Source organism: Syzygium oleosum, unplaced genomic scaffold (genome assembly GCF_021117445.2).
Source record: "Syzygium oleosum isolate NSW1041296 unplaced genomic scaffold, Sole_v2.1 Sole_v2.38, whole genome shotgun sequence".
NCBI lineage: Eukaryota > Viridiplantae > Streptophyta > Magnoliopsida > Myrtales > Myrtaceae > Syzygium > Syzygium oleosum.
Window position 1 is genome coordinate 1,913,759 of NW_026607522.1, and position 24,031 is coordinate 1,937,789.

Genomic DNA, 24,031 nt, shown 5'->3' on the forward strand with positions numbered 1-24,031 from the left:
AGTCCAATTAAGTCCTAAAATTTTTAAAAACTGTAAACAAGTCCTAAAACTTGTTACAAAATTGCAATTGAGCCATAAGACTTTCAAAAAGTACAATCAAATCCTACAACTTGTCAAGTTTGTACAATGAAGTCTTAAAACTTATTAGCGCTTTCCGTTTGTCAAGTTGGATTAAGTTTATAGAAAGACTTGATTATACTACTTTGACAAGTTTTAGAACTTGATTGTCCTTTTTTGAAAGCTTGAGGACTTAATTGGACTTTCATGATAGGTTTTAGGGCTGATTTCTAGACCCAAAAAGTACACAAGAGCCTAGACAACTTCCATGACTGCAAGCAGACTTTCTTGCCTCTTGTGGAGTCGACCAAAGTAAAAACCACCTTGACATCGCCCGCTACAAAGAAATTCAGTGCACACTGTACCGTTTCGGTCCACAAGGGGGACACAATCATTGGATATTCTACTAATGAAAAATTGTGCATTTAATCAGGGTCAAAACTATCTTTATTCTTGACTGATGAAACTCATATTGTTTTCCTCTGTTCTCGGAAACAAAATAATATAATTATATGGCGACGATGAACATGAGCCCCAGTCAAACAAAATTGCATCAGACAACTTAACATCTGGACATATGCTAGGCATTATTAACTTCATGACTGCGTCTCTCCGCTCCACGGGATATAGTAATTACTCTGGCAGGAAGATAGTTCGAGTTAAAGCCGTTCGCTATATCATTGGATATTCTTCATAATCCTTCAATTTTAACTCCCACATCTCATGGAAGCATTTACCAGATGTTTGTCTCGCCAAAACTTCAAGCCTAGGCCCCAGGGGTTTGCAAACCTAACAAAGAGACATTAAAGCTCATTCAAGTATAGACATATTATTTGACCAGATAAATTAGCCATTTCTCAATATGGTCATTCGTTCATTATATGACAAATCTCCCTATTTCTCATCATCAAAATTTGCAGCAAAGACAACATATCAAGTTGCACTAATTTATTGGGACATTAGCATCAAAAACCTCAGTTTAGAATCATCATACTATGATGCAGATGTCTTTGTTGGTATGGTACCATCTATGCTCCTACAGAGGCTCACCTGGAGTACCTGTTGACCTAGCAGAACCGGGATCATCCTCAGCAGTTTTTCTTGGGACCTGCCCGTGCTTGGTTTGACCTCCCTGTGAACCACGTGAAAGCAGATTCTTAGGCGCTGGTGACTAAGCCAATTCATTTGCTCATGTGGGCCATAATAACAGAATTGCCTATTATGGCCAAGCAAATTGAGCTAGAAGCATCCAAGCAAGAGTACAAAGTTGGGGTCATATCTATCTGAAGTCAGCATGGATAACAAAATAATATTCAATAAACGACTTTTTTAAGCAGTTTGTGGTTGAGTCCACTGTCATTTCATCAGGCCCAAGTCAATATACTTGAACAACTCCTAGTGACATCTTCAAGTGAAAATTTTCCCGTTCATTTTCCCCCATTTACATATCCTATTGTGGCGAGTAGATGATAATTGCTGTTTCTGCTGTCAAAATTCTTCTTCTCGAGACAGTGATGATTTCACCATTTTTGGTTATCATATAATTCACCTCAAATACTTTATTCCAGCTTCTTACTGCCATCCACATTATACTTAGAGAGTTGAGACCCCTTCATTAAGTGCTATCTCTCAGCATTAAAATGATGCCTTACCTCAGAGAAGGGAATATTATCAATGACTTTTGCTTTAAATTCTCTTCTTTTCCAGGCTATTTCAGGTTAGGGTATGGGGAGGAGGAGAAATAGAGGGAAGAAGATTGACCCTGGTAGCAGCGGGTTCCACACACACTTACACAAAGCTGACATTCCGAAGTATAATCTCATTTCATCCCCGCCAATCATGACAGGTTATCATAGTTTTATCCCAACAATTTACGTGATGTTTTACGACCTTAAATTTTCAGACTTATCAAAACCACAACATTATTTTTTCACATCCTGTTAAGTTTAGTATAAATGTGTTGCACTTTGCTCCTAAATACAAATAATGTGCCAACTTGACAACTAAGTTTAGTAAAAACGATGGAAAAAATAAGTGCACGTAGGTTTTCTCACTACTAACTTCTAACAGCATGCCGAGCTACTAATGTCTGAATGAGAAAAGTCAGATGAGCAAAGAGTTTTCGGTTTTTAATGGCCCTAAATAGAGGTAGATGACTCGTTTTCAAGAATGTAGTTTCATGAATCACCCAAATCCTGGTATCTTTGTTTATCTCCTACATCCTTGACAAGTTCGAATAAAGCTCTGGCATTTCACTACTTGGTCTTGAGCGAACGATTATAACCAAAGCCTAATTTTAAGAACTCTTTTTAAGTTCAGTTTAATATATGTGGTTTGAAAACAGAATAATCAACTTACAGCTCCTTTATGGGTGGTCAGTCTCCGAAGTGATGGAGCCCGTGCAACTGACGATGCAGCTGCAGCTGCAGCCACTCGGATTCTGCCAAAAGAGTTCAGAGAGAGACAGCCATTGTCATTGTATAATGAATCAAATGGCATTACATAAACCAAACACGCAGCATCTGATTCTTGCAATACCTTTTGTGTACATCAACATATTCATCAGTTTCATCAACAATCTCTTCCTGCACTTGGTCAAGTAAATTCTCAAATTATAGTCATCAAAAAGAAAATTATGCAGATGATTGATGAGGCAACAAAGTAAACCTGAAGAAGTTCTTCAAATACATCTTCGAGAGTGATGATGCCAATAACCTCTCCATCCTCAATATCTTCCGATGAATGAGGCAAGCCATTCGTCGAGGCATCATTAGGTTGTTTACTTACATTGACTGGTCTTGCCTTCTCAATGTCAACAACAACATCAGCTTTTTCATCTTGTTTAACAAGCAAGGGAGTAGTCAACTGGGAATCTCCCACAGTGACTTTGTTTTCTTCCAGTTTGTCTGCATCCGGCATTGATGGAAGATTCTTAGATTTCCCTTTGGCCTTCACTACAGCTGCCATATGACTGCTACCCTTTTGAAACTCATTCAGTATGTCATACAAGGGCATATCTGCTGGAACCCTGGGCAAAAACATCCAGCTTAAACCTCATGCCATATTCTTATAATTAAAGGAATGGCTACTTATTATAAAATATCAATAAGCACACCGCGGAATTCTTCTGATCGAAACTGCACTGACAGGGGTCTCTGTTTCTGGTCTAACCGTGAGAAGGCTTTTCACCTGAGAGAGAGAGGGACACAGAACACAAATCAAGGAACCGTGTTACAAAGAATAGAGATATAGTGAGCATTTTGATTTTGAGAAATACCAGAAGAAGACCGATGATATTTTTGGGATTCCCAGAATAGACAGGAACTCGGCTATGACCACGAGCAAGAATCTTTCCCATTGCTTCCCTAAACAATTATGTTGTAAATGTCAGATCTAGTCTATATGTTCCTAAGATTTTCTTAAATGGATCACAACCAGGTCGACAAAAATTATTCTCAAAGGTACCCAGGTTGTTGGATCGACATTTCAAGATAAAAAGAAAAAAGGAAGAATGCATAATCAGCTATAAAACAATGGGAAATAGCCAGCTACAACAAAGTTGCTGCTTGTTAGACATAGTTTAACTAAACACGATGAAAAAATTCTTCAGAGCCCCATAGCAAGTGAACAGCTAATGATACAAGTCCACCCAAGAAACTTTATGTAAGCTTTCAATATATCTGCTTTCTTTGTTATTATATCATCTTCTCAATGAGATGTGACTTAGAGAACGACTTACTTATGTAGAGATCTCAGAATAATCGGAATAAGTTATGATTCATTCTATCATATATGACCCTGGAAAGAATGCGTAGAGGGCTCAGACTAAAACAAATCTCCTGAGTATCTTAGTAACTTACCAGTCCAGTTTGGAATTAACATCTAAAGAAAAGGTAGATTCAATGGGTGTCATCGCCTCCTCCGCAGTCTGTCAAGAGGAAACCATAGCAATTTGTATAGCAATCTTACTTCAATAATACTATGTCTATCTTCACATCAAATTCTGACTACACAGAGAAATTTTGAGTATATCAATTTCTCTCACTGCAATGACCTAGAAATATCTCATTTAATACGAGGAAACTTCTTCGATGGAAAGTTCTGGACCGCAATAAAAAACAGAGTGTTAGATTATCAGCCAAAAAAGTAATAGTACCATGGTGACCAGACTTATAGCGGATAGGGAAATGGAAATAAGTTGATGCTGATATCTTCTTGAAACTGAAAACATCATCATATATCAGAGTAGAAACTATGCAAACCAATTGCTGTTTATACTGAGGACAGGATCATGCATACTTGCACTAATAGATAACTGACCAATGCAAACAAAAGCTCACACAACATTCGCAAGCTTTGCATAATCAATTAAATATCAGAAAGATGACGCAAGTTCTGCAATTTTAGCTGCTGTAGTACAGACAGAGATGCTCACACAACGGGGGAGATAAAGAAATAATCTAGCCAAGCAAGAATTTCAGATTTACATGAAGAAGCAAATAAGATATTCAGATTTAGTAGCTCCAAACCTTCTCAGTCAAATCTAGGGCTCCACTAATGATCGTGGTCTCATCACGTGTGAGTTCACCTCCTTTCCCAGCCTTCAGAGAACAGAATCGCGAGTCATGAAAATGAAAAAGAAACCATGAGGAAGATCAAAATGCAACTCCTTTCTTGAACCCATTTGCATGCAAGAATCTTATGGAACAGTGTAACTTTTTCGTGTACCTCCCTGACCGTGGATGGAGACGAGAGCTTTTAATTGAGCACGCCTAAACAAGGCCTCATTATGACCCAACACCCAGTCTAGAACCTGAAAAGGAAACGCAATGACTATGATTATAAATTATCATTTAAAATATTCCCCTCCAACTTTGGCCAAAGAGATAAATTTTTTCTTCCAACATCAAAATGGAAAATGAATGTACATTACCTACACTCATCCACACAATTCCATATAGAAGAAGATTTTATTAAGAGTCATAGGTCCAAGGATTGACATTCTTGCTCAATGAAATAAATGTACAGTCAAGTGAAACATTTGTCCGAAGTAGTAAGGGAAAAATGGATCTCGACGTAGACATCTGTGAAGATGATACACATGCACTAAACATGCTGCAGAAAATACTTTGAAGCTACTGAGCTGCTTCAGTCTAAAAACCTAAGTCCAACAAGAAGTCACGTCTCACTGTTTCATACTACAGTTTTTCTTTCTTTGTGCCCTTTCCATGTCTTAGCATTTTAGCCTCGTGAGTGCTTTCAACCTAAAACCATTGAGCAGATACCCGTAAATGAGGCAAGTTTACCCATAACTTTTGGGCACTACTGAGCAATTAAGTAGGCCACCAGCTCACAAGCCAATCATCTCTCTATTTCTACAATAACCAATGAAAAGGATGTCAAAGGTCTCAGTTACAAACCAGTTTTACTTGATTGTAGCAACAAAAAATGAAATGCTTCAAAGGACGGAGAAGGAATGATGTCTTAAAATTAGAACTATCACAAAATAAAATGAGAAATCATTTGCTCTAAGGTTTGCGGTGACTTCCTATTGGAAGCTGGTTTCAGACCTTAGATTAACCACCAACTTGTCAGTGCATTATAAAGATCTAATAAATGATGAGGTTTAGACTAGGCTCTTTTGTTAACTACTAGAAAATACTAGAATCGTAGGTATTTAGTGAAATAAATAAAAACAGGTCTTTAGTAAATGCATATTTGAATTACAATGACTTCTACTTTATAGAGATTTTCCAGAACTCGTGTAACAGATACCATCCTCCCCTCCCAAAACCATCACACCATGGACCACCTCTTACTCCTTATCACCTCCTCCAGTGTACTGCAGCTCTCGCCATATACACTGCTGGCAAGTGGCAACCACGGTAATCACTGCTTCCACCATCAGTCAACCACCAGCATGGCCATTGCATAAGGTAATTTGCTACTCTCATACTGAATTTTACCATATTTATGTATAGTGAAGATCCGTTAAAATTGTATTAGACCTGCGTGTCTAAAAATTAACATTTACAATTCCGACACTGTATCTTTACCATGGAGTTTGAAGAAACTAGGACCTCACACTACCAGATTTAGGATTACAGTGATGGTCCGATGAATTGGACAATTGAGTCAGTTCTGTCACAAACAAGCTATTTACATGCGCAACAGCTTAAGCTTCGGTAAGACTTATGTCAAAAGTGATTCTATAATGACTATACTCCAAAAGACAGTAACTACTTACTTTTCCAACAGGATATGCAATTGGATAGCAAATAATCATTAGAATCCGAACAAGCCACACAAAATTGGCACCAACAGCAAGTCCATATCGGGTACATATTGCTTGTGGAATGACCTTTCACACGAGATAAAACAAGAGGGTCAGATCCTTTTGAGCCAATCATGAAAGAGATAAAGAAGAATGTCGATAGTGACACAAATTAGGGGAAACACATACCTCTCCGAAGGCTAGCACGAACGTGACAGAAAGTACAATTGCGACATACTGATTGAAAAGCTTATCCAAGTATATGGGAAGGGCCTGCCGATTACAAATGTCAAAAAACAAGGGTGTCATGAGCAATTCAAACAATTAACTGACAGAAATTTTAGTGGCAAAGGTTTGCTAGCCCAAGCCTTTCAACCTAAAGCCACTCATTGTCTGGCAACATGTAGGCACATGCTTTTCAAACCCAGATTAACATCAGAAGGCCCCCAAAGATGGTAATTTGCACACAGTTCAAACGAACTCTCGATCGACCAGCAGAGAGACCACACCCCTCTCTTTCGCAAAGCCAAGCGGAAATGTGAGGTTCAATCTACTAATCAGGGTCCGCAGAATCGACCCAGCAAAGTCACATGCCATAGCCATGCGAAATGAGAAGCCGCCAACTCGGGCCAAAACAACTTTCGTCGAAGATAAATTTACCACGCAAGCTCAACGAAATGATCTCAATGCATTACCTCCATTGAGATAGCATTGCAAAGAAGTAAAGTCACAAGAAGCTGGTGTTGCTTCTGGACCACCGGCAAGATAGCAGCTGAAATTTCCCAAAGAAAATGCAAAGGGTAAGCATTAAAAAAAACAAAAAAGAAAGAAAGATCTAAGTCCACCAAGTCAACCCATATCGCCGCCGTCCTCATAAATTCCAGATCAACAATCGAGAACAAACAAACACGCAACAACCACACACCCACACAAACACACAAACATACGAACAAACACCCCCGCACGACCCACCAGCTTGCTTCTTCTCGGCGATGGTGCCGCTGCGCCGGAGGATCTCGAGATCGACGAGGCCGAGCGACATGAGGCCGAGGGTGAGGCCCGACATTATGCCCGCGAAGAGGACCAGGAAGCAGCAGATCCCAGCGTAGACGAAGAACCAGACCGACCCGAACGCGATGTCGCCCCCAGGGCAGCGCCGAGGTCGTCCCGGGTCGCCATCCGGAGTCACCATCAACGCATTGATCAGATGCATCCCTCCCCTCCCCTCCCCTGCCTCTCCCCTCCGGCGGTTCTCCGGCTGCTGCCTTACAGAACTCGACGTGTGTCGAAGTGGGTCGTGTCACACTTCGATGCTGACGACGGCGATTCAGGAGATTTCCGGGAGAGAGAGAGGTGCTGGGGGAGGTGCGATGTCGTGGTGGTGGTGGCGGAGCTCGAGACGCAGGGGAGAGAGTCAGAGAGAGAGAAAGAGGGAGGTACGATGTACGACGCCCCGTGGGATGATGCGATGCACACGTGGCGGGATCTGGGCGAATCTCGTGGGGCGAAACTGTTGTTTGGTTCCGAGGTCGCGGTTGTTCTTGTACGGGTTTGGGGAGAGGATCTGCCAACCAATGGCGTTGTTACTAATGAGAATCATTTTCTCGCCCCGCGTCATCACGTGAATCACCATCGCCTTGTCCTGTTCTCTCCATTACATCCAAATTGTGGGCTTTTTTATTTTATAGAAAATGACACAAATGATCATTAAATTTTGTCAAATTAAAATAAAATTTAAGAATCACATTGAATAAATTAAAATTTTCATTAAAAGTTCGGGGAGAATATTACATATTGGGATAAAGTTCAAGGATCACATTGAACAAATTAAAAGTTCAAGAACCACATTAAACGTTAGGCCAAAGTTGAAGGACCATTTATGTCATTTTCCTTATAAGAGTGTCTTGACAAGTGCACGTGCTAAGCATACTTAGCGCGGGATGTCTCGATTTTGTGATATGTCAATTACCCTTGACGCGAGAATGATAATGCATCGAAAAAGTGGCGAATTTCTTAAAATGGATCTTGACAAGCGGTGGGCGGCACTTTCTAAAGAGATCCTTTACGAAATAAGCCCAATCCTTAAGCATGAAAATCAAGCCGCGCTCGTGGAAAATGATTGTCAAACCGAACATAAACAGGGGTCAATGCGCGAAGGTCGTGTTTTTGTGGATGGAGATCGGATAAGATCAGATGGGATATAAAAATCTCCCGGATACAAAGATGTCCTATTTTCAATTGGTAATAAAATATTGGATATTACAAAGGGCATCGCTGCAAATTAAATTCCTTTTTATATTCCACTAAAATATTCATCAATCAGTTGGATAATATTTGACCTTTTATGCAAGAGACCAAACGAGTTGTAGGTGAGATCGGGAAGTCATTCACCACATAAACTTGTTGAAACTTCCGGCTTTTATAAAGTTTAATTCAAGTTTGAAGGTTTAGGATCTTGAGGCAAAAGTGTCAAAAAAGTCCTAAACTTTTTGAATTGGTGCCAACTTAGTCCTAAACCTTTTTTTAGAGCTAATTCAATATTAAACATTTTGTCTTTGTGCCAATTCAGTCCTTCCAACTAATTTTGGCTTGATTTTGCTGACGTGGACGTCAACCGGCCTACATGGCATCGCCGGTAGGGGTGATCGGTTCCAGGGTGGGTTGGGTCCAGACCTGGAACCTGAAACCAATCCTGCTATAACCAGTTCCTAATTTTTGGAACCTGAAACCGACCATGTTTTCCTTGGACCCTATTTTGGAACCGACCCTGTTTTTTCGGTCCGGTTTCAGGATCTACCCAAGAACCTGTTTTTTTTTTCCTTTTTCTGGTTTCATGAGCGAACTCATTTTTTGTTCCTTTTTTTGGTTTCAGCAGCTCCTTCGAATGGCAATTTCATGAGTGGACTCATTTCATTATATCCATCCACTTCAATTGATGTGTCTTTGTCTTGATCCATCAACTAAAATCAAATTATACAACAATGTCAGGATTTTACTGAAAACAAATTTAAGTAAGAGCCAAAAGATTGTTGCACAGCCAAACAAAAGAACTTGTAAACTGAAAGCCTAAAGGTCACACTTGTTGCACACCAAACACTCACCAAACTAATAGGGAGAGGAATGCGACCAAGCTAACCAAACATGAACTCGATACTTGTACCAACATATTTGAAGCTTTTCATGCGTTTTTAACTACAGATATGAATTCCAGAGAGTTTCAGACTTAGCCACAACAAATTCAATCAATGCATTAGAGATCAGAACCTGATATAATCAAACACAACACAACAAAGGGGGTTGATTTCAGCAACCAATCGGGTTTGGGTCAGCATCACATGATCGATCTGTGAGCTTTTGAGCATACAAAGAACAAAATGTAGAGACAAAATATTTCTTGCCAGAATTAACCATCTCACTGAAAGTCATTACTATGTGAACACACCCAGTTCTTGGACCTAATCTTTACCACAAAAAAGAAACTGTAGAGCTCAGTCGGACTAATCGAGCAAGAAGCAACAACAAGCACTAGAATTCCATGTCACAATCAGTAAACCAACCGCAGCAAATCAAGAATTGACCAAATTGAAGGAAAAAAGGGAACACAAATGCCAACATGAGCACACGGAGAGACTGCAGCGCACCGACACCACGGGCTAATCCCACAAACCAACTACGACAATTCCAAAAATTTGAGAGAAGCTTTCAACGATCTAAACTCTAAAGCGGGCGATCTTGCATGAATGATCCAAAGGATGACGACAAGATCATAATAACCAGTTTCGAGTATAATGAGCTTTCAACATATAGAGTTTCGAGTTGAGGCCAACCACTGAAGTCAGGTACGCAACCAACGCTTACATTCTTCCATTAAACAAACTCAGAAATCCAAGAAGCAAGAGATAAAAGTTTCAAAAAAAAAAAAAACTCAGACAAGCCGGATTCCGCAAGATCAAATGGCGTCTATTCCTTCAAGTCCTTCACTGATCATCAAAACTTAGAGAATCTTCTACACCAACCCAAGCCCGCGGCGAAAAACCCCTAAAACTCGAACGCAAAACCTCAAACTCGAACTCGAACACTTCCCCAACACTAGAACAGATTCGAAGCTCGAGCTCGAAACCATCTGACCTTGCAACAAAGACGAAGAAGAGAGACTAAGGGAACGGAGGACGCACGGATCAGCGAGAGCCGGATGGGTGAAGTGAACGAGGAGCCTCCTCGGTTGCGTAATTGCGTTCTTGCGGCGATCGGCGAAGAGAGAACTGAGACAAAGAGAGAACCGAGACAGAGGAGCGGCGAAGAGAGAACCGAGACAGTGATCGTAATCTAGATCTAGGGTTTTTTTTGTTTTTTTTTATATTATCTTAAAACCGGTCCGGGTCGGTTTTTACTCGGAACCGGAAATCGGACCGGTTCTAACCGATTCCAAAAAAATGGAACCGGTTCCCGGCCCGGTTTTAACCGGAACCGGTTCCTGGACCTGTTTTCGGGTGGGCCGGTCCGGTTTCCGAGTAAACCCGGTCCGGTTGCACACCCCTAATCGCCAGAGTTGACGTAGACAACTTTTAATAATTTTTTTTGAATTTTTTTTTTCTTTCCCTTTCTTCTTCCTCGGCCCGATTCGCGATTAGGCGACCGCGGTGGAGAGCTGGGCGGCTAGCCTCGCCGGTCAATGGCAAGGCTCGCCCCACGGCCATTGGCGAGGGTGGCAAGGCTCAACCCTCGTCGAATGGCCACGAGGGCGGCCTCATGCTAGTCTGGGCGAGGCTTGCCCTCGCTGGATCTGGCGAGGGTTGAGCCTCGTCGGCCATGGGGGAGGCCCGACCTCGCCAGATCAGGCGAGGTCATGCCTTGCGCAGCCCAGCTCGAGGCCACCCTCGCGGCCACGACCTCACCGGATTGCGGCGAGGTCGACCCTCTGTACCCAGCCCGGCTTGAGGCCGCCCTCGCGACGATTCGGCCAGGGCAGCCTCGAGCTAAGCTGGGCGAGGCGCGACCCTCGCCAGATCCGGCGAGGTCGTGCCTCCCCCAGTCGCTAGCAAGGCTCGCCTTCACCGTCACTAGCGAGGGTGAGCCTCGCCAGTGATCGATTGGGCGAGCCTCGCCATTGGCCGGCGGGGCTTGCCGGGCCTAGCCTCCAGCCGGTCACTGGATCGACGACCGATTGGAGGAAGAAGAAAGGGAAAGAAAAAACAAAGAAAAAAAGATTTTAAAAATAAATAAAAAAATTCATAAAATATTATTAAAAGTTGTCCACATCATCACCGGCAGTGTCACGTAGGCCGGTCGGCGTCCACGTTAGCAAAATCTGGCCAAAATTAGCTGGAAGGACTGAATTGGCACAAAGACAAAAGGTTTAGGACTGAATTGGCACCAAAAAAAGATTTAGGACTAAATTAGCACCAATGCAAAAAGTTTAAAACTTTTTTGACACTTTTCCCGGGATCTTGATGTGACTTGGTGAAGATATCAGCAATCTAGTCAGCAGATAAAGTAGAGATGAGTTGCATAGTGCAATTATACACATGATATTGATTGAATTGATAATCGATTTACATTGTGTGTTTAGTGCGCCAAGTGAAAAAAATATCAGTATGTTTTATATGGATAGCACTTTGGTTATCATAATGAATGATTATTGCTGTCATGACTCATTCACATGTCTTCCAATAGCCTTCGCAACTATAATAACTCTGATAACGTATCAACAACAACTTGATATTTTGCTTCTGCGCTAGAGCAAGTGACGGTGGTCTATTTCTTGTCACACCATGAGATAAGCGAGCTGCCCAAAAAAGAATAGTAGCCCGTAATGGAGCGACGATATTGGGAGTCACCAACCTAGTCGGTATCGAATAAAATTTGTCAACTCCAAGGGAGAGTGAACAAAAAAGTGAAGGTCATTAGATAATGTACCATTGACTTAGCAAATAATTCAAAAGACTATAGCAAAATGACGTACAAGCGCAATCATATCTTGATGACAATGTGAACAATGACTTAAGCATTGTCAAGTCGAGTAACAGTGATACATAAGACCGCCGACCAATTGTCGATAAAGTGAAGGATTTGAAATAAGAGTCTGATCTTTGGCATCAAATTTGACATTTGGTCTGAATAGGGATTGTAGTGACCTTGTTGTTATTGAGTCCTACTTGAGAAAGAGGATCGGTGGCATACTTGGCTTGAGAAAAGTAAGAACCAGACGAATCTGAAGTGACCTCTCAGCCTAGAAAATAACTGATTCGACCAAGATTTTTCATTTCAAATTGTTTACCAAGGTGTTGCCGGAGTTTGAAAATGCTAGTATGATCATATCTAATATCAACCATGTCGTCCACATTATTTTTGCCTAACACCTTACTGGTTCTCAAACTCTCACTGAATTTGATTTTCATAAGACAATTGTGTGAACTTGATTGTGACATTCATTTCTCTTCTCATGGTTACCATGTGCAGGATCCACGGGTGGCACAGACCATTGGTGGGACGCCTCTTTAAGCTTGTTTTCTTAAATATTTCCAACTCTTTCAGTGGTTGTGTTGCCATAGTATTATATGAAACTCGACATTTTCAGTTAGGTCACCCTTCTTCCTCTAGATTAAATTATTTGATTTCAAGTGGTCATTTAGGTTATGTTGACAATACACTTTTTCGTTATATGCATTGTTAGTTTGATTTACACCATGCATTCCCAATTGATCTCATCAAACTTGTCTCTTGTGCTCCTTTAGATGTAATTCAGTCTGATACCAAATTGAAAATCGCGATGAAAAGAGAGAGAGAAATGTATTACTCTCCACATTACAAAACAACGGATACAAGACCCCTATTTATAGGGTTAGAATACAATTAGACTTAAGTACAATTAATGTACGTTACAATTAACTTAATCCTAAATGGTAATCCCAATAAAACCTTAACATTAAGTACATGAGCTTTCATGATGCATGAGGTCCCATGCATGACAACTAAAAGACAACCCAATAATGTTTTTTTTTTTTTGATAATCACAACCCAATAATGTTTATGGCCTAATAAATTATTCTTCATTTAAAATACATGACAATCGTGATATGCACGCCTCACTTCTCTTTAATGGCATGGCAAGTATGATGATGACATGACAAATATAATGACATGTTATTTGCAAGATGACATAGCAAATAATTAAAGTAGGGCTACTGGCCTGCTTTTGCTACGACATTGGGGCTGGGAAAATGGGCCCAGCCCACATTATATATGGGCCTGGGTAACTAATTCATCTGGGCCCAAGAAATGATGTTGTGTCCCATTCTTGTTTCTTCCTTTAGTTTTCTTTGTTCCTTTTCCCCCATTTTCTTTAGCTCATTTTTCAGGTTAACCTGATAAAACAATTGATTTTTTAAAATTTTTTTTTATTGCATAAGGTGAGGTTAGTAATCCGTAAATTGTTATAGCATATATTAGACCTAGAGCATTGCGGTCGCTTGTATGTGACAAACCAGCTTGACAGTGTTCGCATCTATCTTGATTGTCACCATTGGGACAATGATCTCATCTAATATTGGGGGGGTTAGCCATCCCGAGAGAGAGAGAGAGAGAGAGAGAGAGAGAGAGAGAGAGAGAGAGAGAGAGAGAGAGAGAGAGAGAGAGAGAGAGATGGTTACCAAATCTTAGACGCAATGATAGTAGTGTGGGTGGTGTAGGTGCTACCACCTAGAGACACCAATGGTGGTGCCATTGTTGGCTTGTTCAGCATAGAATAATGTCCTTCCTTTTTCAGTATTTTTAAATTATTTTTATGCGTATGGTCCTAGTGCTCGATTAAATTATCTGAGATTTCATTTTGGCTTATCTCATTTCGAGTGTGCCTCCAAACCCTGAATGGGCTAATTTTGTCATGTCTGACCTTTTTATGCAAGTGACCAAATGAGCCGTAAGTGAGATAGGGAAGTCATTCACCACATAGACTTATTGAAACTACCGGTTTTTATAAGTTTAACTCAAGTTCTAAGGTTTAGAATCTTAATGAGAGTGAGGAAAGGATTAGCGTCCTACAACGGTCTTTTTGATTCCTCAAATTTTCGATTAAGCCTTTGAATCATCTTCATGGAAGTGTAAAGCAAAAAGTCAGTGTTTTAATTTTTAAAATGGAATGTCACCAAAATCGCGTTCAATAAATAATGTTCATTAATAATATCGTTATTCTAAGTAATGACAGAGGGCTTCATGCGCGCTAGTATATGTGCAATGCACGATAGTTTCATTTTGAGTACACGAACTTTCCTGATGCTAAAGTATTAATTAAATTAATAACGTGGGAAGTATGATGATGACATGACAAGTTTGATGACCTGGCAATTATAAGATGGCATGGCAAATAATCAAAGTAGGCCTGCTGGCCTGCTTTTCTACAAAACGGGGGCTAGCAAAGTGGGCCCAGCCCATATAATACATGGGCATGGGGAACAAATCTGCCTGGGCCCAAGAAATGATGTTTTCTCCCCTTTTTCTTTCTCCTTTAGTTTTCGTTGTTGCTTTTTTACCCCATTTTCTTTACTTCATTTTTCAGGTAGAATGAAATTATTTATTGCATAAGGTGGGGTTAGTAATTGATAGATTATGATAGCTTATGCTAGATATGGCTGGAGCATGGGCGTGTTGCATTCATGTTCTTTTTCACGCGTTAAAAAGGAAGTAGATCAATGTCAATGTCCAACAAAATGTGTATGTGAATGTGATTAATCAAATTGAGCAATGGGAAATTATTTTACAAAGTAAATTGAGATTGAAAATTTTACAAAAAGACATTGCAAAATAAGAGGTTTGTAGCAACGTATCCTTGCCTGAAATTGTGCATAATTATCTTATTGCAGATTAGGGGATAGGTGGCGTAAGTAAGTGGATAAAGTGGAGCCGAGCATTGTGGGTGGTTATCGTATTTTGGATTAGTATATAAATGGCGTGCATTTCTCTAATCGTTTTGATCTTCTTGGCTGCGGTAAGAGTTTGATTAGGATAATAGATTTCAATAAAATAATAGAGGATCGGAAAATCAAGTTACATTCTTGTAAATATGCAGGTAGACACCGTATTCAAAAGTTTGCTTTTGTAGATGAATAAGAACTTGAGGTCTCTAATAGAAGGGAAAATTGTCCAAAATTTTAAACTTATTGTACATCGGCCCGATCAGTTTTAAACCTTTCAATTGTACCGATTTAGTCTTAAATCTTTTGACGATTTGTCAATTTAGTCCTAAACCTTTAGAGGATTTGCCAATCTAGTTCAAAACCTTTGATGATTTGCCAATTAGTCTTGACCAATTTTGATCGGAAATCATTAACGTGGATGCCAACCATTTACGTGACTTGACCGATGTTGACATGGATGATTTTTAAATTTTTTCTTTTTCCATGCCAGTATCGGTCACAGGCACAAGGAAAAGAAAAGGAAAGGAAGAAAGAAAGAAAAAAATAAAATTTTAAAATAACATGCAAAAATTATAAATTATCCTTGTCCCAACGTCGGTATGATGGCGACGATCGGTCGGCGTCCATGTTAGCAATTTCATATCAAAATTGGCCCGGGAAAGACTAAGTTGGCAAATTGTCAAATATTTAGGACTAAATTGGCAAATTGTAAAAATATTTAGGACTAAATTGACACTGTTCTGTTTATTTAAAACTGATTTAGCTACGTACAATAGACTTTAGGGTTTTTGGATAATTATCTCCTAATAAAAGGGTAAATCGGTGGTGATTAATGAATTTTATTAGTACTATTTAGCCTTTTTGTCTCCCATGGAAAATTGGAAGCATATGAAAAACCAAATCATCTCAAATAAAATTATCGTTTACTTTTCAAATTAAGAGAAATTGAGCATCTTTCCTAATGAACACCTTTGTTCTTTTTATTTAAATTTATTTATTTTTGGCTGGTGTTGCAGAATGCGCTCATTAATAAACAAAAGTGAACTAAATGTTTAAGTCAAATTTGATTTTTTTTTTCATTTGAAATATAAGTAAATTTTGTTACGAAATTTACTTTAAGCCTAAGTCTTATCTCTATCACTAGTAAAGACAAGGATATGATCATGCGACGAGATAATCTGACAAATTGTGCAATGACATGACAATAAGCCCATGACATTTATTATCATAACATATTAATGATGGATGATGTGGCAAACTTTATGAAGATACACATGTCAACACTAACGTGGTACTTTTCTGATAATGCAAGGCAAATTCTAAAGGTCTCAATGCAAATTACAAAATCGTGATAAGTAATTTATTTTTGGTAACCGAGCAAAAAAAATTATTTTTTAGTTTTAATTGAAAACTATAAACTTTTTTTAGGAAGCATGCCCCAATTTCTACTTCCAACTGAAACACATGACAAATGCCCGAGAATATACTATTTCCATAATAGCATAATGAGAACATATTTCGTTGGGGGATAGTGCACTAGAAGTTCTAAAACTTATCACGAAAGTACAATTGAGTTTTAAAATTATCAAAAAATGCAATCAAGTCCTAAAACTTGTTACAATCCTAAAAATTTTAGAAAGTGCAATCAACGAAGGATTTGTTTGGATCAATTTAACAAGTTTTAGGATTCAATTGCATTTTTTGAAAGTATTAGGACTTAGATGCACTTTGTGACAAGTTTCAGGACTTAATTGCATTTTTTTGAAAGTTTTATAACTCAATTGCACTTCCATGATAAGTTTCAGGACTTTTAATACACTTATCCCTATTTCATGTAACAACTATTTCATAAGAGATAAATCTAAATAATCTAAATAAATCTAAATGGAAGAAAATAAATAAATAACACTTAGCCAAAATGGCGCGTAATCTATCTCGTCGAGGCAAGTTCGTTCTTTCTGCAACAAGCTTCTCGAGAATTCAGAACTCAGACATACCCGCCGATCCGGGAGCTCGATCACCTCCTACCTCGGCGTCGCCGTCGCCGTCGCCGTGATCAAAGATGGCGACTCTCCGCCGTCCCTAGGCTGTTGCCGGCGTCTCAATAACAGTGTCCGTCGGTGAGTGCCTACTACTCTTTGTGGTGTCAGGAGCAAATTTTTTGATTCCACAGTATTGCCAGACACTGAAGGACAAGTAGTGAGAAAAGCTTAGGAATCGTTTGGCAATGGTGTTCTGATTCGATCGCGATTTTCAATCTAATAGCTAGACAGAGGATCAGCCACAATTCGGCCCGTAGAAGACGGATTGTATTCATCACCCGAAGTTGTTTTTTTTAGGCATTTGCTTCACCCTTCAACCCTAATGAGGCAATGCAGCTCTGTTCACGTGCGATTTAGATACTTGTTCTGTGCTCATTTTAATTTTGCTCTGTTTTTCCGCCCGAAAAGAAAAGCTAATTCGAATGTGACTGGCTTTATAGGGATTGTCTTGTACGTATTAGCTGGCTGTACATTAGTCGATTATCTTTTGCGGAAGCAGTAGTATGTTGCACACTATCTTCGAAAATTCGGGCGTTGCCGAGGCCCGTATTCAGTGAGCATCATGCACCATGTCTCGATGCTGGCATTGTGTGGTGGGGTTAACGATTAGCGACTAGGCATGAGCGTCAAACTGTGATTGGTAGTCATATGCCTCGCCAGCTGCTAACGTGGTGCATGATGCTGACACCATATTTTCGTTGTTTCAGGACTTTTGAGGATGAAGTTCGGGTATAAACTATTTATTTCTACTGTTTAAGCAATTTATCTTTCTTTTCCTTGTTGACAACTGAAATAACAGTTAGAAGAAGTTTCTTCCTGCCTTAGAGCCGTCCTTCTTAGAAAAGGGAAGTCTTGGAAGATTCTTCTGCCACTTATTTGAACCAAAAGGACAATAATAAGGAAGGAAGAAAGAGAAGAAGAATCCTTTCTAACACTTTAAACACGTGCAATGTAATTGGGAATATGCAAAGGAAGAAGGAGTGTCGAGCCACCGCCCCATGATTAATATGCTGTTCTTGTTCTCGTGCTCTTCATTTTCTTCTTGTTTTCACTGGGTAAGACGGTCGATGTTGCCACGAGAGTTCAACATACAACTGAAGGTTACGTAGGTTGAAAGACCCCGCAGAATCTCCTTTTTTGTTTTCTTCCGTAGGCGAATTTAGCAGAAAACATCCAGCTATTACTTGAGGTTAGCATACTCTTTGTTGAAAGTTGATTCTTCTTTCATTTCTTATTTTCTCACTGTCATTAAATATAGCTAGGAAGCCGGCCTTAGCGGAAGGTTCCCTGATAACATTCTATATTCACATTGTTATAGGTGCTTCGGAAGCATCTATCTTGATAGGATAAATAAATGATATAGGAGAATGGAGATTTTAAATAATCGGGCGAAAGTGCATTAATATGTCAAATTGCAGTATCAAGCAGATGCAAGAAGTTAAATGCAACTGTTTGCTATCTCTATGCTATGAGATACAGACTAAAACTAATCAGATTCCCTTTTAAACACGTACCAAAGGGAGAGATTAGATATTATAGAGAATTGGCGATGTGAAATACAGTTCAGTTTACTTGATGATCACAGTCTGCATGTTGATTTCATGCCGAAGGCGGCTCTTCACAATTTTGCTCCAGGAAGATTTAGCCTCAGGCGTCCTCTCGTTTCTAGATGCTCATGTTATCATCCCTTCTATTTCATCATGCTAACCGTATCCTGCATTTATCCAAATTCTCTGTCCCTTATGCAATCTTGCCCATTTTGTTTGGTAGCACTAATCGAAAAATCGATATAGAAACTTGGAATTAATGAGGGATTGTGAATGTCTTTTATCTTGCATACATCTTGCAATTGTGCACATGGTGACTTGCACATAGCCGTTGGGTGGTGATGTTATTTTTACCGAAGAGCAATTTTTAGGAATACCCTAATGGAAAAGAGAAAATGAGAATAGCAGAATAAACATAAAGCTACAAGAACAATGTGGAGAACAAAAAACGGAAAGTGCTCAGAAAGTGTATGAGGAAGTCCCATGATGTTTCTCATAAGGAGTTTGGCATATGATTCTTTGGCTGGGGCTGAAATTGTTCAAGCTTGATGCAGACTATTCTAATCATTCTCTATGTGATATAGTCTTTGCATTTGAATATGATGAAGGTTTTAGTGTCATATCAAGTTCCACGACAAATTTTAAATTTAGTTGTAAATTGTAATTTGGGGAGAAATGATATTCTGTATAAGCATTTACATTGTTATTAACCTAAGGACTACAATTACGGGATCATAACATACTAAATGTAATCCACACGGCTCTTATCGGATTTTCGCTTTTATGACAAATAGTCATTCTTGTTTGTACTTGTCCGAGCAGAGATGTGAAGTTTCACTGATTTTGAATGAAATAAACCAGGTTGCATCATTATGTTTTTGTTTAGAGGTATCTAAAACTAACCGAAACAGCAGCCTTAATTTTGTATAAAATGTTTATAATACAGAGTTTGATCTTTCCATGTTTAAAGCCTGTTCCAATACATATGGCTATAGAAAAAAATGACAGAATTATGACATTTGAAAATTTCACTGGCTTACCAGGGAAATATGTAAAAATTAGTTTGTGTGCCAGGCCATCGCGGTTAGTTGACAGGAAGAGTGCCAGTCTGTGCACTGGCGTCTGTCCTTTACTGATTCCTTACTGGGCGACTGCTCGAGGGAGGAAATTCCACATACTGATTGTGGTACAATTCAAACAATGTCTCCATATTATGAAAAAAAAATGATTGATGGACCTCTGTTTGATCTTTATATTGTCCTAGCATAGGAATAAAAGTCTTGTTATTGAATTGTTCGTGACGACAAGCATTAACTTGGAGCAACTGGACATCTACAGAGTCCCAATCGAGCTTTCATATTTTTCACAAAAAGAGATGATGATGCTCAATACTCTAGCATCTTTCATCTTGTTTGATGGCTTGCAAAAGCCATATCTTGTTTAGAGGCATGAGAGAAATAAACCAAAGAAGTGTAATTATGCAAGCCAAGTGTAAGAGATTGAATTAGCATTCACATACATAAGCCATCAGTTTGCAGATGAAAATATTGTTCATTATGAATGCTGAAGCACATCCATTTATATAGCAGAAGAGGAAGCACTTGACTTGCCTAGTCTCAATCTTGCCTTTCTGAAAATTTTGACATCTTCCAAAAGAAATATAAGTGCTGAGCTGAATAATCAAATAAGAATGCAAGCATTGATCTTCACATGTATTATCATGCCATTGTGGTCTCAACAGGATTATCATACAATTCTCTCCTTTCTGCTTGTGTAGTTTGTGCTTTATTTGTTCCCTAGGTCAGCGAGTTTGGGACTGTGGCCGTTTCTGGTGCTGATAACTTTCTATTTTACCGGATAAAACGGGCTATTCTAAGGTCTATCTAACCCAAACACTCTGCATTCTTATTGCTGTTAGCACTACTAGATATTCTCCCTTATAGTAATAGTTTAAAAAAGAGAGGTGAATGAGTTGTCTCCAGCTTTCAGCTTATATTTTTAAAGTCCAGCTTTTCAAATCTCATGGTCTATTTATCGAACACACCCATGCCCAAGTGCAATTTTAACAAGTTGGCATATATTGCAGAGAAATTAGCACTAACTATTGGAAGGTTCCAATCCATATTCAAATTCTCTGTGGTAAGACCCTGATTAACATTCTAACTTTCCAATTCTACCTCTTGTGGCTTCAGATAGATGAGTTGCTTAATCTTGGCAAAAAAATCATGTAGAGAAATGTACATCTCAATTCTGTGACATTCTTTAATCTCCATCCCAAGTTTTACTCATATACCCATTGTGAAAATTTGTGAGAACTAATATAATTAAACCCCATTTAAAGCAAGGGATTATTAGTTTCCTTTTGTGAAATTAACATTATGGGAAACCATCTTCTATGTAAGATCGATTATGGCTTTGGCTTTTAACTTTATATTAACCTTTCGTTTCTCTACCTTCTGATCATGACTGAGAAGGGTTTGGCGAGCAGAGAGATGTTGGGCAACCTTTGGGCTATGATTCGGAAGAGAAGAAAGCTAGAGAATGAACATTCTGAATGGAAAAATGAGAATTTTCGAAATTTTTGTGAGAGGAGAAGAAGAAGAAGAAGAAGAGAGGCTATTCAGATTGAGTGATTCATTAGTAAAATTACAGTTGTTCCCTTTGAGCGGTTGAAGAGAGGCGTTGTACGGCAAACTGAGGGGAGAACTTGGCTTGTCTTTTTCATTTTTCTCCTCTTTCTGCTTCTTCGTTCTTTCACCCTGAAAGTCCTTAATGGATAAACTAGAGAGATAATAGTAGGCAATCCAATCTATGGTGTTGGCACATGACCTTTGGACCCGAGGGAAATGTATTATCATTGTCTGAGTATGATAATTAACATCGAAGACACATAATTTTTTAATCCACATTTTCAATTAGTAAAATAATTCACTTTTCTTTCTCAACAATTAAATTTTAATTGAAAAAAAAATATAAATTTTATTTTTATAAAAAAAAAAATTTTTATATAAAAAATTAAATTCAACCCTTCAATACAATTTTTTTTTGCTTGACTTTATTTACTATTTATTAAACTTTCCAACCTGGCACGCCAACTTCCCGCTAAGCCGACCCCCCCAAACTTCTTTTTTTTTACTTCGGGTTCCAAGTTCCCAACTTTGGACTCAAATCTCTATATTTACGACTCTTATTAATCTTTTAATTTTATGTGTTTTTTTTTGGGTCTTGGTAATGTACTCTAAATTTTTTCTTTGGGCCCTTTTTCAAGCCCCAGGGTTCGGCAAAACCCCCCCCCGGCCCCCGCCCCAAAACCCAAGCCCCCTTTCCCATCAAAATTTCCTAATCTTAATTTTGTTTTGGTTTGGTTTTGTATATTTTTTAGTTTTTTATTTGGGGCCTCACACAAAAACCCCCTTATAATAATAATTCAAAATTTATTTTTAAATTTAAATTTTAATTTTTTTAAAAAAATTAAAACATTTTTTTTTAATTTTAAATATATAAAAAAAAGTTGGAAAATGAAAAAATTTTTTTTTTAAATTTAATTTTTCAAAAAAAAAAAAAAAAAAAAAACACTTTTATTTTTTTTTTTATTTTTTTTTTTTTTTTAATTTAAATTTTTTAATATTTATTATTTTTTTTTTTTTAAATTAAAAAAATTAAAATTTTTTAAAAATTAAAAAAATAAAAATTTATTAATAAAAAATTTTTTTTTAAAAAATTAAATTTTAAAATTATATATAAAAATATTTAATTATTGCTTCTATTTAAGTGTAAACAAACAGGCAATTAAAATGAGATTACCTGACGCATTTTCCAAAATACACATACAAAAGAACTTCCAGCTAAGATTTGTTCTTTTTAAAAAAAAATATGCGATATTTCGTAAGATATTAACAATTTCTCTTTCGGATCAATTCACAATGGTATACCAATCGCAAATGTCATCCGATTTGTTTGCCTAGCATTCAATTAGTCAATAGATAGTCAAGGTTTCCGAAAATTATAACTTTTGCTTTCGAATGAACAAAGTCAAATTAAAAGACGAGCAATATAATGTAAATTATAAAAATCCATCCCATGGTCTATGGCCTAGAGTCTTCCCTTCCCTAGGTCAGAGTATGCTGCTATGATTCAAATCTAAAATCGCTCTGCAAGTCGTCACCAATCATTTCTTAAGTCGATTGGGAATCTAAACTAGTAGGAATGAAAATAGGGGTCGAATCCCGCCGGCAATGTTGAAACATCTATACTGCATATTCCCATAATCTCATCTGTCACTGCATTTTCCCCCAACTTAGAAACTAGGGACGTCTTTTGCTCAAGAATGACATGCCCGCATCAAACATCAACATAGTTTTCCGCGAACAGCCCGGCATGTGACTCAAACCCACGAAGCTCAGCCCAATGGAAAGCAATCACAAAACTGGAGCTAGGTTTGGAAATGAATTTAACTTAGACCAGGAGAAGGAGATGGAAATGACGGGAGAGAGGGGGAGAGCATATGAATTGGCATTCACAATCCTTTTGAAATTCTAGGACAGCAGCCGGATCTCCTTCATTTCTTGTGAAAATGGATGTTCAAAAAGGACAAAAGTGAAGGTCTCTCTCTCTCTTTGATCCACGGACTCCCACCGAGTCCTGATTGCCCATGAATTCTTCATGATACATGGGGTCTATTTTGGGCCACTAGAAGAAGCACCAATCAGCTTCCTAAAGGGGAATACACACACTCTGGGCCATTCAGAGATGTAGAAAAGCAGCAAACATAGTCGAGCAGTAGCCAAAAAAAGGTAATCCAGAAGAAAGGAGAGGGGACTGTGGAAGGTGAAATTCATGGACATGTTCTCGACGTTCCGGAATGCTGCTCTCATCCCAGTGAGATGAGCAATTCAGTTCTAAACTTTCGTGTTTCAAATTACCTTGTGATGGGAGCCTAGTGGCGATTACTTGCCTTTTTGTCGGTATATGTCACAAAGACCAGTCAAACCTATCAGAGATTCAGTGTCATTATGTAACTCCTTCTCAAGTGAGACTTCGATTAGGCGTTTTCCCTTCCGGTTTAGAATTATTTGTTTATCGATTTAGGTCTAGGATTTTTAAATCGTGTTTTTATGTGGATATAATTCCGTTTTGACATGACCATTCGGAGAAGTAAATAGTTCATACTCATATAATCATTTTATTCCGTATCTTTAT

The 24,031-nt window shown here is 38.6% G+C and overlaps 1 protein-coding gene across 1 annotated transcript; it reads right to left on the reverse strand.

Moving 5' to 3' along the window:
• Window positions 1-481: 481 nt before the first annotated feature.
• On the reverse strand, window positions 482-7,544 carry LOC130135857 (DUF21 domain-containing protein At4g14240-like). Its single transcript, XM_056305667.1, is given in 16 exon segments — window positions 482-846; window positions 1,108-1,189; window positions 2,416-2,497; window positions 2,596-2,642; window positions 2,725-3,085; window positions 3,173-3,246; window positions 3,335-3,422; window positions 3,918-3,985; window positions 4,587-4,660; window positions 4,789-4,870; window positions 6,305-6,418; window positions 6,521-6,604; window positions 7,027-7,103; window positions 7,304-7,474; window positions 7,477-7,513; window positions 7,515-7,544. Coding segments are annotated over 16 exon segments (1,494 nt in total). The 3' UTR covers window positions 482-823.
• Between the last annotated feature and the right edge of the window lie 16,487 nt (window positions 7,545-24,031).